The 17,282-nt window shown below is 32.2% G+C and overlaps 1 protein-coding gene across 7 annotated transcripts in view; it reads right to left on the minus strand.

Moving 5' to 3' along the window:
- Positions 1-13,587: 13,587 nt before the first annotated feature.
- The window catches only part of LOC139523920 (zinc finger homeobox protein 4-like), a 190,154-nt gene continuing 186,459 nt past the window's right edge, over positions 13,588-17,282 (minus strand). For all 7 annotated transcript variants that reach the window (XM_071318317.1, XM_071318318.1, XM_071318319.1 and 4 more), the window contains one exon: positions 13,588-16,327. In XM_071318317.1, the coding sequence (XP_071174418.1) occupies positions 15,714-16,327 (614 nt within the window). In that variant the 3' untranslated portion in view covers positions 13,588-15,713. The remainder of the gene's footprint in view (positions 16,328-17,282) is intronic.

Genomic DNA, 17,282 nt, shown 5'->3' on the forward strand with positions numbered 1-17,282 from the left:
TGCAATTGAAGATTTCTTCTTGAAACTTTTCAAAAATTTGAAATTTGAAAAATGTAGAAAAAAATATGAAACGTTTAAAAAATATTGAAACCCCCCCTTTCAAACTTTTTGATTCCCCCTTCGAGCATTAACCATCAAACTCAATCCCAGTCTTTCCTTTGTAGAATGGAACGTTGTAGTACAATTTTAGAGAGATCCATACACTTAAACATAAGTTATTGTCTGTAAACTTTAAAAAGCTTGTTTTGGCTCTTTTTTGCACTTAATTCCTGCATGTTAGAAAATTTTAACGAAACCATTGTAAGGGGTAAAGGTGGTAACTCTCATGCAAAAAAAAAAAAAAAACCCTCTTAAATACATTATAAAAGTATTAAATAGAAAATGCAATCATAATCATGGCTAAAATTAGAAAACCTTGATTAGCAAAAATGACATCATAGTCATGGATAAAAAAAAAGAAAACCTTGATCAGCAAAATTTAATAGTAATATCTCAAAATAAATACCTTCATCTGAATTTAACATAAGTTCTAAAAATAAAATGGACAGCTAATCACCTCAAAAGAATATAACATTTCTTTATAACAAAACCAATGAGAACTTAGAATTGGTCATAGCATTTGAATTTATGCTCATTTTTTGTTTTTGCTTTTGTGCAAAACACTCTGCTGCTGTGAATATACACTGCTGCTGTGAATATACACACCCCGTTTTTTATGCAAAAAAGCAAATATGAAGAAATTTTAAAATTTCTGAAATCTGAAAAAAATGCCCCCTCAAACAATTTCTTTTTCACCCCGCTTTTTTTTTTTACCTCCCCACCTTTTCTCCAAACAAAAAATTTCTTTCCCTCTAGTTTGGTCATATTCTCAACTCAAATTTCCATTGGAGTTTGCAACCATAATTAACCATTTAAATACATCATAAAAGCCTTAAAATAGAAAAAAGACATACTAAACTAAAATCAATATTCCTTAAACATAAAAAATTTAATAGAACATTGTGTAACTTCTTAAAGTAAATTGACAGCTAATAACCTTGAGTCAATACACAATTTCTTTATACATAATTTAAAAGCAATGTAAAAGGTTACGTAATGAAACATATTATATTTGGATTACCTGCCTAGCACTGCTTTCAAATGGTATTAATTGTACATTAACCAGGAAATCCTTATTTTCCTTTTTTGCCCCTAATTCTAAACGGTTTGAGCCATAACCCTCCCCTAAGCCAATCTTAACCATCTCTTTGTCAATGTGGTATAGAAACATGTGGTATAATTTCAGAGAGATCCATACACTAAAACACAAGTTATTGTCTGGAAACTAAAAAAAAAACATATTTGGGCCTCTTTTTGGCCGCCCCTAATTCCTAAACTGTTAGGACAATATCCCCCAAAACCCATCACAACCTTCCTTTTGTCGTTATAAGTTCAACTTATAACCCTTGTGTTTAAATTTCTATTGACTAACACTAAAGTTATTGTCCGGAAACAAAGTGTCTTCGGACGACGACGACGGCGCCGTGATACCAATATACGACCGCAATGTTTGCGTTCGTATACAAATAGTTCGGTAGAACACTCGCTTCAAGAAAGTTGAAATCATCATCTGAATGTTAATTAAGGCAATTATGATATGATTAAAATCAAAATTAAAGCAATACATATTATGAAGATAGGTGCATGGAGGGTAATCTAATATGATTCCATCGGAAATTTCCGCACATATAATTGCCTCCACCGTAAGACAGGTTAATGAATCACCCGCTGGAAAATGTAAAATATTATCAAAAGGACTATCTGCTGGATAAATCTTTTATAGGTATACATTTAAAACATTCTTACTTCTCACTGGACAAGAGCCCTGTCAGGTTTAATTCTTTAACGTGTGGATGAAAAATAAATGTCAAAAAATCATTCACTTGTCAGCTAGTGCTCAAGTTAACAGCCCATAAGGCTTTGATTGTCAGTTGCAATCCGAATTTCGTTGTTAAATTTGTTGATTTTAATGTCCAGTTCCAAATATTTCATGCATATATTTAAACAGATACTCAAATATTTGTGGATTTTAATGTCCAGTTCCAAATATTTCTGGACATTAAAATCAACAATCAGTTAACGTAATTGCTTTCAGTTTCCCTTTTAAGCTCGCCTGTGAGTTGTTGCCCTTTAAAGATAATTTTTCACAATTTGTTAATCTAGTTTACTTACTCTCCTTTCCTTTGAATCTGCTGAACCAATTTCAGCTACACTTGGTCTGAATGAGTTTCAGAGTATCTAGCATAATTTTTGTATTTTATTTCCTTATATAATTGTACTTCAATTAACATAGCTTAAATGCATTCAGTTTTGTTTTTGCAGAAAATATGACACATACAAAGAACATTTGAATGGCATATTTAAGCCACTCATTAACATATACATTTTTTGTATATTTAAAAGCAAAAATAGTCATTGATGACAGATTTAAGTAAAACATTACAGGTGAGTGATCAAGCTCTTGAGAGCCTCTTGTTTGTTGATGCAGTCATATCAATAATCAGCAAACACATTAGATATAATTTTGGATAAGGCTTTAGCAGAACAAAAGTTATTGAGACCCAGTTTGGTACACTTTTTAAAAGGTCTAAAAATTTCAAAGTTTGCTAGAAAGGAAATGGCAGCAAATAAGATGAAAAGTTATTGCAATAAAGGGCTTAATGTAATGCTCAAATATCCCATCCATAAAGTCTTAGTAGTGGTGATCACTTTTATAACTTTATGTTACTGTATGATTGCTGTTGTGCTTTTGTCGTAGATTTGAATACTCATCTTTCAAATTTTTTAACTGCACTCAGCTTTTTGACCACATTAAGGTGCAAACATATACTTGTACAATATTCACACACTATATAATTATCATCTTCAGTTGTCCTGCTTCTATAATTCTATTATTCGAATTTTGTTCTGATTTCCATTAAATTTATTTAATGAGACTTCATGAAACTGATTGAAGTTACCATGCTTTTGTTGCTCTCTTTAGAAATAGTATTGAACTAAGAGCTATGGCTATCCAAGAATAGTGACACACATTTTGACCCTGCTTTCCAACCTATGTTTCATGTTTTATTTCCTGGTCAACATGTTGGTAACTGGACTTGACAGGATTCTGTATTGTGTTATACTTTTACAACATATTGTCAAGTTAGTCAAAGGGGGAGGTAGAACAATATTTATTTAAAAAGGTTTTATAAACACCTTTCCAGGAATAAAGTTTCACTTTTTCAAGATATGGAAAAATAGCATACGTAATTGTACCTGGGTTTATTAAATGTAATAAGTGACTGCTGATTTAGTCATAAAACGTCAAGGCAAACATTTTTTTTTTTACTTTTGCTGCTGTAAACACTTTTTCAAATATCAGGAATTACTTGACATTTGAGCGATGAAACTTCTTGTATAGATAGGCAAATGAGGAGGTTAAGTCACACAAACAAATTCGTAAGGGTGCCGCGTTCCCGCCTACTTTTGCTGTTAGTCGCAGGCTCAACAAAAACGGGACTCCCCCGATATTATCTTTTAAATGTATGAAGCTTCTGTCCAAGTATGGTAAAAATCCAGGATGGTTTGTGAATCTAATAAATGTTTTAAAAACTTAAACTGCTGACTGTATGCAATGTTAACTGGAAGATTCAAGTCCATTTATAGGTATTATACAGAAAAAAACAGGAAATAAATTTTACAAAAGTTCCTTCTGGATACTAGCTTTGGAACATAAACAGGTTTCCGTCCAAGTTTGGTACCAATCCAGGATAGTTAAAGAAAGTTAAAATTTTAAAAACTTTTACCATAGAATGAATGTAATGTTAACTGGAAGAAAACTAAGTCCATTTATAGGTATAATACAGAAAGACATGAAATAATTTTACGAAAGTTCCTTCTCAATACTAGCTTTTGATCATAAACAAGCTTCTGTTCAAGTTTGGTACAAATCCAGGATAGTTGAAGAAAGTTATCAAAATTTAAACCAGGTGCTCCGCAGGGCGCAGCTTTATACGACCGAAGAAATCGAACCTTGAACAGTTGGGGCAAGCAAGTATGGACACAACATTCAAGCTTGATACAAATTTTTGACATAATATGAGTTTCTGACACAAAACAAATGTCAAGATCTTACAAATCTATTGTGCAATATTGTGTAATAATACAGAATTCTTCTTTTAACTTTTCAAAAATTTGGAATGCCAAGTTGAGAAATTTGAAAAAGAAAATGAAAACTACTACCACCCTCACTTTTTTAGAAATTAGTCCAAAACCTGACATTTCTTTATACATAATATACAAGTAGTGTAAGGGAGGTATATCCGAACATACCCAATGTTTTAGAATTACCTCCCTTACACTGCTTTTAAATTGTCTTAATTGTCCATAACCAGAAATACCCCTTGTTTGCCCCTAATTCCGGAACATTTCGAGCCATAACCCCCAAAGTCAATACTAACAGTCCCTTCATCGTATGGTAACTTGTGGTTTAATTTCAGAGAGATTCATACACTTAAACACAAATTATTGTTTGAAAACTACAAAAATTATAATTTTGGGCCCTCTAATTCCGAAACTTTTGGGACCATAACCCCTTAAATCAATCCCAACCTTCCTTTACTGGTATTGAACCTTCTGGTAAAAATTTATAGAGATCCATACACTTAAACACAAGTTATTATCTGTAAACTAGAAAAATGCTTCTTTTTGACCCCTTCAAGTTATTCCTACATATTTGGGAAAATTAATCCCAAACTGAAACCCAGCCTTCCCTGTGTTATACAGAACCTTGTGTTACAATATCAGAGATACACACAAGTTATTTTATGGAAATTAGAAAAATGCTTGTTTTTGGCCCCTTTTTTTACCTTAATTCTAGACTGTTTGCCCAATAACCCCTTAAAATAAATCCCAACCTTCTACTTATGGTATGTAAAAACACTGTGGTACAATTTCAGAACAATTGAAAAACTAATACACAACTTATTGTCCTGAAACTAGATAAATGCTGTTTTGGGCCCCTTTGGGCCCCTAATTCCTAAACCTTTTGGACCATAGCCCCAAAAATCATTTCCAAGATTCCTTTTGTGATTACAAACATTGTGTTAAAGTTTTATTGATTTCTTTTTGCTTATTCAAAAGTTATTATATGGAAACAATCCGTCTTTGGACGACGCTGACGACGACAACGACAACGTGATACAACCAAAATTTTTTTAATTTTTTCGGTCGTATAAAAAGTTTGACCACAGAATGAGTGCAATGTTAAGTCAATTTATATGTAAAATATGGGAATTTTTATTTTGTAAAATTTACCTCGGGATACTATCTTAAAACATATACAAGCTTCAAGCTATGTTTTTCTTTGTTGTGATGTTATGCTATTGTTTCAGAAAAAGGGAGAAGGTTTGGATCCATTAAAACGTTTAATCCCGCTGCAAATGTTTGCACCTGTCCTAAGTCAGGAATCTGATGTACAGTAGTTGTCGTTTGTTTATGTAATATATACGTGTTTCTCGTTTCTCGTTTTGTTTATATAGATTAGACCGTTGGTTTTACACTAGTAATTTTGGGGCCCTTTATAGCTTGTTGTTCGGTGAGGGCCAAGGCTCCGTGTTGAAGGCCGTACACTAATGACTGGACCGAATGACAGGACCGAATGACAGGACCAAATGAAAAATGCTAATAACTTTTTCATTTCGCAAAGGATTGATCTCAAATTTGAAATATAATAAGATTTCATCATTTGATAAATAGATTTAAGAAAAAAATTAAAAAGTTTTGTAAGAAACTTTAAAAAACGTGACATGACCAACTCTGATAATGACAGGACCAACATCGAGAATGACAGGATTCAAATTTGAGATAATTCTTTTGAAAAATAAAAAAGTTATAAGCATTTTTATTTGGTCCTGTTATTGTCGAAGTTGGTCCTGTCATTATCAGAGTTGGTCATGTCACGTTTTCTAAAGTTTCTTACTTATTTTTTGTGTATTATTTTTTTAAATTTATTTGATAAATGATGAAATCTTATTATATTTCAAATTTCAGAAAAATATTTTGAGAAATAAAAGAGAAATTAGCAATTTCATCTGGTCCAGTCATTGTCGAGGTTGGTCTTGTCAATCAGCGATGGTCATGTCACGTTTTCGAAAGTTTTTGAAAATAAATCTATATTTTTTATAACATTTTGGTTTCAAAATATGACATACCATTTTATATTTCAAATCTGAAATAATTCCTTTGAAAAACAAAAAAGTTATTAGCATTTTTATTTGGTCCTGTCATTCTCGATGTTGGTCCTGTCATTATCAAAGTTGGTCATGTCACATTTTCTAAAGTTTCTTACAAAACTTTTTATTTTTTTTCTTAAATCTATTTATCAAATGATGAAATCTTATTATATTTCAAATTTGAGATCAATCCTTTGAGAAATGAAAAAGTTATTAGCATTTTTCATTTGGTCCTGTCATTCGGTCCAGTCATTAGTGTAACCCGTACTTTAACCTATAATGGTTTACTTTTTAAATTGTTATTTGTATGGAGAGTTGTCTCATTGGCACTCACACCACATCTTCCCACTGTGTATCATCGCCACCGGAAATTGGGTACTAACGAAGCGGAGAGAAATAGAAAAAAAAGTAAACAAGTTAAGAATTTATTCAATTTAGAGCATTTCCACTCATTGGATGAGGGTGCCGCTTAAGAAATGATTTTCTGATATATAATTCTTTAAATTATTAGGCAGATAAGTACAAAATTGATACAAGATTGTGTGTAATACTCCAAAACTTGCCACTTAGTACCGGAAAATTTCGAGGTCGATCGTCCTCTGTCGCCCCATTCTCAAGATATTGAACTGTTTTTCATTATTTTTCCAGACACGTTTTTAGATTATTATAGTGTGGCATCATATTTACCGAAATTTGTTGTCAAAAACATGTTTTTTAAAGAATATGGACAAAAACATTGTTTGTTTGTTGTACGGCGAATTGCAGAACGTTGTACGGCGAATTGCAAAATAACAACTTTTGTCTGTACGGCGTCTTGCAATATATTATAATTTTAAGAGGAAATTAATCACTGTTTAAATAATATCAAGTAACGATATTTTGTTGTTATCAAAGCTTTACAGGCTTACAAATATACAAAATGTCTTACTTATCAAATATTATTAAATATATGCCGTTAATTCAGTTCAGAAGGCCTAGTTGCGTACCGCTTTTCGATTTTGTACAAAAAGGTTTTTTTCAACCATATTATCCTAAATACATTTATATATCGTTATACTACTAACGACTGTTGTCTTATTTGTTGTTAGGTTGAATTGTATAAGTTCAATAAAATAAACCGTCCATTCCTCTTTTGTTGGTGCTAGCTTTTTTTTTTAGATAAAAAACAGTGGAGATGTGGTATGATAGCAAATAAGATAACTATCCATCACACGCAAGTACCACAGGCACTTGTCTCAGAAAAAAAACATTCCTATATTTAGGTATATAGGAAATTTTTTTCGGAGACAAGTGCCTGTGGCAAGTACCATAATTTTTTTTATTGACACATGGACAGACAATTGAACGGATTGAAAAGCAGACGGAGTGATCGACTCCAAAAAAAGGACTATGTCATGAATAATCTAAAATGCTTCAAACAGCAAAAGGGAGGCTTCTTCTGGTTATGTATATTGTTTAGTAAATGTTTTATGTCAATCAGTCGTAGTAAACTTGGGTTATCGTCATGACGTAGGAAAGTGTAACAAACAGTTAGAATGAGTGAATACTATAGGGCGTGAACATTATTTTTTTTTATGGCGGTAGCTCTTTTAAATTATGATTACATCTCAGTCAGGGTATTCATACGACTCATTGCTTACATGATTTTATTAAAAGGAATTACGAAGGTTTACTCATTTTTATTTTAAATCATCAAAACCAGTGTATAAATCAGAAAGTAACATGTAAGGTGTCACAAGTTGAAGCGCTCTTTCATCTCCAAGTCCCAATTAAGAACTCTGAGCTGATATAAAAAAGCCTTGGTCCATCTTTACATTTCTGAAGTCTTAGACTAGCAAATTTGACATCAATTTGAGAACCAAGTCATTTTTCGGCCTCTTCTACCAGGCCACACTGTTCAGTTATTTTACGAATTGCAAAATGTAAAGGTACTTTATATTTCACGATTCCGTCCAGGTACTCAGGGTCAATATAACTTATCAAACATTTCACATACTTCTGAATTATTTTCATCATAGGACTGACCAGGGTTTTAGCTGGATAAGAAGTGGCCTTTCCTTTTAACATTTTTGACACATAACAAATAGAAGGCAGATATAACTACATTGGTTAGAAGTATAAAGAGGGGTACGAGATATCTCTAAACATGTTTAACACTGCCGCATTTGTTGCACCTGCATGACCCAACTTGAGTCTGTAACCTTTGCTACATTTTTATATAGTCTTGTATTTATTTCATTTTTTAAATTTTGGTTCATTTATATGTTTCAAGAAACAAACATTGAACTTCTACCCCTTTTTTGTAGTTAAATGATTGATCACTTAGGAGACAGCTTCGGGTATATCAATACACAGTTACAAGTTTAGTTTCGCATTATAGCCATGGTGAATTTTCTAAATATGAAAGTTTTTGTACAATTGAATTGATTTTTAGATAGTTGAATAATAACATAGCCTTCCTAGTGGGTTTATATGAACATTTAGATTGTTTTTAACATGTTTTAGAAGCCATTTTACAGTTTGAACGTCCATACGTTCCTATCCGTACCGCCATAGATTTAAAAATTTTGTATTGTTTTTCAACAAAGATTTGACGCTCGATCTTTTCAATTCAATTTTATGGAAAAAAACGCAGAAATGCATATAGTTTTTTTTTTACCTTTTGATAGATATATGTCTATGGTTTCAGGAAAGGTTTCACTCTAATTGATTGACATTTTCCTTTGGACCAAATTTTTGAGATCTTTGTGACATGTTCAACCCCCTCCCCTATCTTGCAATATTTGGTATCAAATAAATGCTGATTGTTGCCATGGTTACACAAAAAAAGATTATATTTCACAATTATTACTATTGGAAATCAAATCTATGGACGATTCTCTTTCCATAAATATACACATGCATAACTCAAACAGTAAGCCTTATTTATTAGGAAGGAAGGGAAAGAGGGTGTTTAAAAATTATGAGTGTCAATTCTAAGTTTTTTCCTATCTGTGAATTGACACCCCATCCTAGTGAATAATCTTCTCGTTGCGTTGGGTAGTTTCTTCTATTTGGTCGGGCTTCTGTTTCTTCGACATTTTCCTCATTTCCATTCTCAATTTTATCAAGGATTTACTATACTCAAAGATTTTTTACTTTGCGGAAGCAACGTAAAAAAGGGAATGGACAGCAAATTTGCATGTGATTCTTGTAAATTACAGTTAAGATCAGTTAACAGAGAAAATAGAAAATAATGTCAAAAACAGTGAACACTTAAGTATTAAGTAACAGATACTGGAATCTCAATTTCAAATAAACAGTTAACAACATTGCAAATTTTAACAAAACAGATTACAGACAGTGGGTCGAACAGTTAAGGGTTTTTAAATGTATCAGTCAAATAACAGTTTTAAACAAGGCACTGGCTACGGTTACATGGAAATGTAACAATAATAAAAATATTATTGTTACATTGGAGACTAACTGCCGGAATGCAAAGTTGGGTAAGGAACCGATTAATTACGAATGTAACAATAATTATTGAGGCTACGGTTACATTGCGTTATTGTTACATGAAAAACAGCAATGTACGCTAGATTTATTAAACTTAAATCTTCTATATAGTTTTGTTGCTTAATTCATTCATGTCTACTAAATAATACTTGTTATAATAATAAATAATAAAATTATTATTCAACAAATGTTGTTTAAGTAGTTTTAGGTATTAATGGATTTGATGTTCTTAAAGATAATACTTCAAATTAGTAGTGCCAAAGGCGAAAAATATAGTTCAATGTTGTTGAAAACTCGGGCTGAGAAAACTGTTCACTGCAAACCTACTCGTATTACTGTCATTATACTTTGAACAAAAGATGAAGAGATTCCTATTACCAATTTTGTTTGGGTGAAAAATTTAAAACTTGCATGGGATGCGTTTGAAACTAAACTGAAACAATATCAAGACACAAATTTGATACAGCTATACAAACGCACTTACCAAAAATTGATACATCAAAAGCAAAGTTTGCTAACTGTGAACTAACACTGTGAACTTCTGTATACATGTATAAAATTGAGAATGGAAATGGGGAATGTGTCAAAGCGACAACAACCCGAACATAGAGCAGACAACAGCCGAAGGTCACCAATGGGTCTTCAATGTAGCTAGAAACTCCCGCACCTGTCGGAGGCGTCCTTTAGCTGGCCCCTAAACAAATATGTATACTAGTTCAGTGATAATGGACTTCAAAAGCTCCTGACTTGAGAAAGGCGCAAAATTGCGGCGGGGTTAAACATGTTTATGAGATCTCAACCCTCCCCTATACCTCTAGCCAATGTAGAAAAAAACAAACGCACAACACTACGCATAGTAAAACTCAGTTTAAGAGATGTCCGAGTCCGATTTCAGAATCCATGGAGGACGTACTATAAAAAAAATCAAAAAATTGTATGCTATACTTGTATGTATTGTAAATATAAGATAATGTCTTCAACTTTTATTATTTAGTACATATTACTAGTCCCATCGAACATTACTGTTTTTCATGTAACAATAACGCAATGTAACCGTAGCCTCAATAATTATTGTTACATTCGTACTTAATCGGTTCCTTATCCAACCATGCATTCCGGCATTTAGTCCCCAATGTAACAATAATATTTTTATTATTGTTACATTTCCATGTAACCGTAGCCAGTGCCTTTAAACAAATTAAAACCTTGAAAAAGACAAAAACAGTTTAATTTAAAAGGGAATCCCCCCTCCCCCACCCCTTAGATATTTGAACTTAATACTTTATTTTCTTTGAAAGGACGGTAAATAACTATTCTAAAATTAGCAAGTTGCCATACAGTTAAAAACAAGTTGCCATACAGTAAATTTGTCAACACCAGCAAGTTGCCGTACACTAGACTTTATTTTTCATGGTCTATATTCTTTAAAATACATCTTTTTGACAACAAATTTCAGTAAATATGATGCCACACTATAATAATCTAAAAACGTGACTGGAAAAATAATAAAAATCAGTTCAATATCTTGAGAATGGGGCGACAGAGGACGATCGACCTCGAAATTTTCCGGTACTAAGTGGCAAGTTTTGGAGTATTACACAAAATCTTGTATCAATTTTGTCCTTATCTGCCTAATAATTTAAAGAATTGTATATCAGAAAATCATTTCTTAAGCGGCACCCTCATCAAATGAGTGGAAATGCTTTAAATTGAATGAATTCCTAACTTGTTTACATTTTTTCTATTTCTCTCCGCTTCGTTAGTACCCAATTTCCGGTGGCGATGATACACAGTGCTTCCGATATCTATTCTATTCACGTTTGGTAGAAATCCAGGATAGTTTAAGAAAGTTATTAAAATTTCAAATTTTAACCACAGAGTGAATATTTGTAGATGCCGTCACCACCCCAGACGGAATGTAGGATCACTATGTCTCGCTTTTGCAACAAAAGTCTTGACTCAACAAAAATGGTGTTTCATCATATTGTTTGCCAGTGTCAAGACTGAATATATGGCCTATGTATTCTTCACTATTGCTTATATACTTCAGGAACAGAATGTTATATATATATATAGTTTCTGTTGTACTGACCAATATTTTGATAATACCTTTATCCTTTTATTAATGCAGTATTTTGTACTGTAAGTCACTGTGATTTTTAGTCTCATGCAAGAAATGCCAATGTTCATGTAAAAAAGAATCACAAGTGCTTTCATGTAAATGTAAAACTAAAAATTTTAGAAAAGTGAAATTGCAGGATGAACCGAAAACGAAAAATTATTTGAACCTTGCTATTAACAGGGGAAACCTTGGGGAAAATTGTCTCACTCAATTTCTAAAAATAAATGATATATTTTCTGACAATGCACATATATTGTATATGCATGTTTCTTTCCTATGCAAGAGTTACTGGAGGCCAGAATACCAGGAGAGAACCGTGACAATTGGTAGAAATATTGACAACCCTTATAAATTAAAGAACATTTGTGAGCACGCTCACATACCCCACGTCTTCATATTGTCACTGGAGAAACAAAATCTCACTTCGCAGTGAACACAATCAAATGCTTACCTTCACATATTTATCCTAATTTAAATGGCAGCATGTTGGGAAGCTGCGATGCTGACTACTGTTCAGTATTTTTGGGGAATTTAAATTCCAAGCGAGAGTAGTCAACAGTAAAGTGAGGAAAATAAGTTCAAAGGGGCGTAACTCCTAGAAAAAAAATTGAATCGCAATTTCCCGTCGATATGCACAACTACATAGTATGTCCTTATTATCTGAAAAGGTTTCGTGAAATTCTGTTGTGTGGTTTGAGAGGAGTTGCAATGACAAACTGTTGCAGTAGTACATTAAAGTAAATAAGTTCAAAGGGGCGTAACTCCTAGAAAACAAATTGAATCGCAATTTCCCGTCGATATGCACAACTACATAGTATGTCCTTATTATCTGAAAAGGTTTCGTGAAATTCTATTGTGTGGTTTGAGAGGAGTTGCGATGACAAGAAACAGGACTGACGGACGGACGGGTCAAAAACATTATACCCTCCAGTGGCGGATCCAGAAATTTTCATAAGTGGGGGCCCACTGACTGACCTAAGAGGGGGCCCGCTCCAGTCACGCTTCAGTGATGCCCTATATAAGCAACCAAATTTTTTCCCAAAAAGGGGGGGGGGCCCGGGCCCCCCCCCCACCCCCTACCCCCTAAATCCGCCTATGCCCTCCGCAACCCGTTGTGTGGGGTATTATTAATGATGGAGGTCAAGTATACCAGCCACTTGCTGTAGTCAAACTCGCAACTTCAGTGCTGAAACTTATAAGACACTAACAGTAGTTCAACTACTTAGACCACTCTGCAGCAGATGCCCTTGTGTATAAAAAGCTCATGTCATCACTATAACAAGGTTGTTTCACATCAGTCGTTTGATATTGATTTTGTGGCCTTCTCAGTCATATAGTTTAATCCTGTGCTCAGGCCATCACTATAACAAGTTCTCCTTCCTTCAATATGACCTTTGATTGACTTCTCATCCAAATTTTACTAGCAATGCCACCAGTTCAGCATCCACTGTTTACCTATCTTAGGAACCCGAGTTCACCTTATGTTTTTGTGTGCTGCTCAATAAGCAATCTCATGTGTAGTGTTTTATAGACTATTGTTATGTTGCATCATTTTTCTTTAAGGCCATGATTTTGCCTTTTTTTATTTTACTTGTAGTACTCATTCTGCTTTGAACTGGTATTTTTACCCCTGACAACATCACTTTTGCTTGTTTAAATAAATATTCCATCTCTTGTTTATCATAGCTAATATGTGGACGAAATAAAAAAACCTCACTTTATATGTATTTTTATTTTAGATTTTATATTTGCAAAGCAGACTACATAACCATTTTAAAGAAAATGTCTAAAATATTGACATCATTTATAAAGACCTGTACTAGTTCAACTAGTAATAATTTTGCTGATAAAATACTTTAAAAATAATACTCCCTTTAACAGAGATAACAACATTTTGTCAGAGCAAAAAAAAATGAAAAAAAAATCTGGAAAAGAAAACAGAGAAACATTGACTTAGATTTAGTCCAATGTAGACTAAAAAGCACCTTGTTTGAACTTTGAACCCTAACAAAAGTATATAACAATTTTAACAACTGAGATTGCAGTTTAACAGTATAGTTTTACCTTGTGAATGACAGAAATCTTGTGTTCTATATTCTCCTGGATTTTGATTTTTCTACAATACTTTTAAAATATTAAATGGGTACAACAATAATTTGATTTTAATTTATAATTGTTTACACTCATTACATTAATACATCAAAACTGATGGTCATAAACAATTTGGTCCCATTATATGAGCTAATAGATAATAGAACATTAATAACACTTTTAAAAGAAAAAATAAATGTTACAAGGATTTTTTTTCTTGAAAACTCTTTCAAACACAAGGTAGAACACTAACAACATCTGACTAAATTTTTACTCTTTTAACATAACTGGATGAAATAAAAAAAAAATGTAACAAGTTGCATATACAACACAGAGTGAATGACTATGTACATGTAAGGATTTCTTTATGAGGTCATTATTTTGTTTATTTTGGAGATCTAAGAAAAATTACCCTTAGTGATCAACATCAGAATCATTCTGAGGAAGCATATGATATGTGGCAAATGAGATATGTTGAAATCAAAAGGCTAAAGCTAATATGTAACAGAATCTGGATGGAGTTCTTCATTTCTGTCTTATAATTCTTATCTTTATTCTTTTAATCTAAGCACCTGCTCTTTTCTTTATTTGTTTCTCGTTATTTCTTTATCTTTAAACCACATCCAGACCCTCATCAAGCTATGCAATTCATCATAAATTTATTTAAAATAGCAGGATTTTTTTCCATTTTTTCATTCAATTTCATTGTGTAGCAAAATTAAACTCAAATGAATAAAATAGAAATAATAACAAAAAGAGATACAATCTTCTATGATAAAAAATAATGAAACTAATAAATGCATGCAAACTTTACAGAAATGTTTGCCCCTTAAGGGCTTATTATATTTAGAACCTTCTGACTTCATAAAATGCTAACATGGCAAAAAAGGTAATAATATATAGAAATATATGTTTATGCTATATAATGAATACTTCATGCAGCTAAAACCATTCAAAGACCCTCACATTTTCATCACAAAACATACATAACATAACTACTTCTAGCATTCATATCTACTATTTATCATCATACATAGTCATAACTTTGCTTGTTTTATTATAAAAATCCTTTTTCATTTCCAAAAACTGTCTACAACTATTATGTAAACCTATCATGAAAAAAATCAATATGACTATAACAATTAAATGACTAACTTATAGGTATATATAGTTTATAGATATATATATATATATTCATATAATATGCTTTGTATTACACTAGGTCCCAGATGCAGGGAAGAAAAATTTAACATTCGGAACAAAAAATTAATAATGAAATTATAAAATGTATTAAAATCTAAATGCAATTATAACACTAACAAATATAGTCTGTAAAAAGTCTGGGACTAAACAAATAAGCCCTTATTTTCTTTCTTCAAATCTTTGCAAAACAAAAGATAACAAGAAAATGCAATTGTATGACTGGCATTTTTTTCTTCCAATAAATTTAAGGAATGTTTCAATATATTTGCCATAAAATATGGCTTTGATCCAAAACAACCAACATACAAACACAACCTTAAGAAACTTAACATGGCAGTTAAAACATGTGTAAGCGGTAGTACACAGAAAAACGTCTCATGACAGAAACAACAAAAGATGCATGAACTTACATAGCAAGAGTTGTGTAGTTCAATATTTATACACCATATTTAATACGGTGCAGTACACAAGTCTCTAAAACAAAAATTAAAAATGACAAATAATAAAACCAATAGCACTTAAGTCATCATTTACACAATTACTACAAATCATTTTGCATTGGATGCATTGTCCTTTGGTCGTGAGAAACCTGGAGAATTGAGGTCAGTTTTTGGCAATGGGGATACACTAGGGTTGGAAGAACTTGGTGTCTTTGATGGTGATGGAGGAACAGAACTAACAGGACTGTGTATTTTTCCAGACTTGTTTTGGATTCTGGCAGTTTTGGCTTTATGTCCCTCTGACTGACAGTGGGACTTATACTCTTGAACTGTAGACGATTTGTCAGAACACAGTTTACATTCATATTGAATCTGTTCCAGCTTTAATACAGGACTGATGTTATCTGGAATTTTACCACCAGCGAAACACATTGTCCTCTGATGTCCCAGACATGCTTCTTTCCCTGGATAGACCATTTGACATTTCTTACATATATATCCAACATCCACTGTTGATTCACGAACACATAAATAGTCTACATTGTTTACAAGAGATTTCAAACTGGAAATTGATTTACAGTCCTGAGTGTATTGAGCAACTGATGCTTTTGGCTCAGAAAGTTTTACACTGACATCTTTAATAGCTTGTGGTGGGATTTGCAATAAAGGTAGAGGAGTTCCAAATGACATAGGATCAAATCCGCCCATTAGCTGTTCTGCACCTGGAAATATTTATAAAAAATTATTGAATCAGAATATATACAAAACAGTGTCCTGATGTAATTATGTAGAATGAATTATTCATCCTTTTCATAAATTCCCTTAGTTATATTTATTATATATGTGTTGAAAATTTGAAATTTTACTATTTATTGTTTCCCCAAAGTTGTTATTGTGGTCACGATTACAGGCTTGGTCTATCCAATACAAAATGATCAGAAAACTGTGGTTTTACATCTTTGTAACAAAATCCTGTCTTTCAGATGTGGTTTAGTATCTGACCATTATAATGTGTCAGTAATTGGTATATATGTTATCCTGTTTTGTTTGATTCATTTAGTTTTGTTATCAAACATACCAACAAATATTTTAACTAAATACTTCTTTATTAAACAAAGCAGCAATGGTCATAATTTTTCAAGAAAATAAAAGCCTCATTTTCAAGATATTTCAACAGAAGCTAAAAAATGAAATACTGCAGGCTTTTATCTACTTACTGCCCTAAACTTTAAAAATTAAATAGCCAAAAGTCATATAACCTTATCTAGTAAGTTAGGTTTATTCATGAATCACTTCTGACCTTGAACTGTATACAACCATCCTTGTTTTGATAGTGTATGGTCTTGGATGTATATACTATGAATAGTAGATACGTCCATAAACATTCACTATCAATACAGAGATGATTGTGTTTTCCAAAACGTTTTTGCATACTGTATACATTATACAAATATAGCCTTTATATGAGGTCGATACAATGATATACTTCTTTGGGTCGATATAAACTGTATTGACCTCATGCAAAGGCTATATTTGTTATATTATTAATTTTCGACCATATTTGTATCAAAATCGTCATTTGATTTTGTTGGAATTTTATAGATATTATATTGTCTCCTTGACAATAACAACATATTAGTTGTTATTTCATTAACTTTTTTTTGTATGTTATACATT

The sequence above is a fragment of the Mytilus edulis genome, chromosome 5, assembly GCF_963676685.1.
Source record: "Mytilus edulis chromosome 5, xbMytEdul2.2, whole genome shotgun sequence".
Lineage (NCBI taxonomy): Eukaryota > Metazoa > Mollusca > Bivalvia > Mytilida > Mytilidae > Mytilus > Mytilus edulis.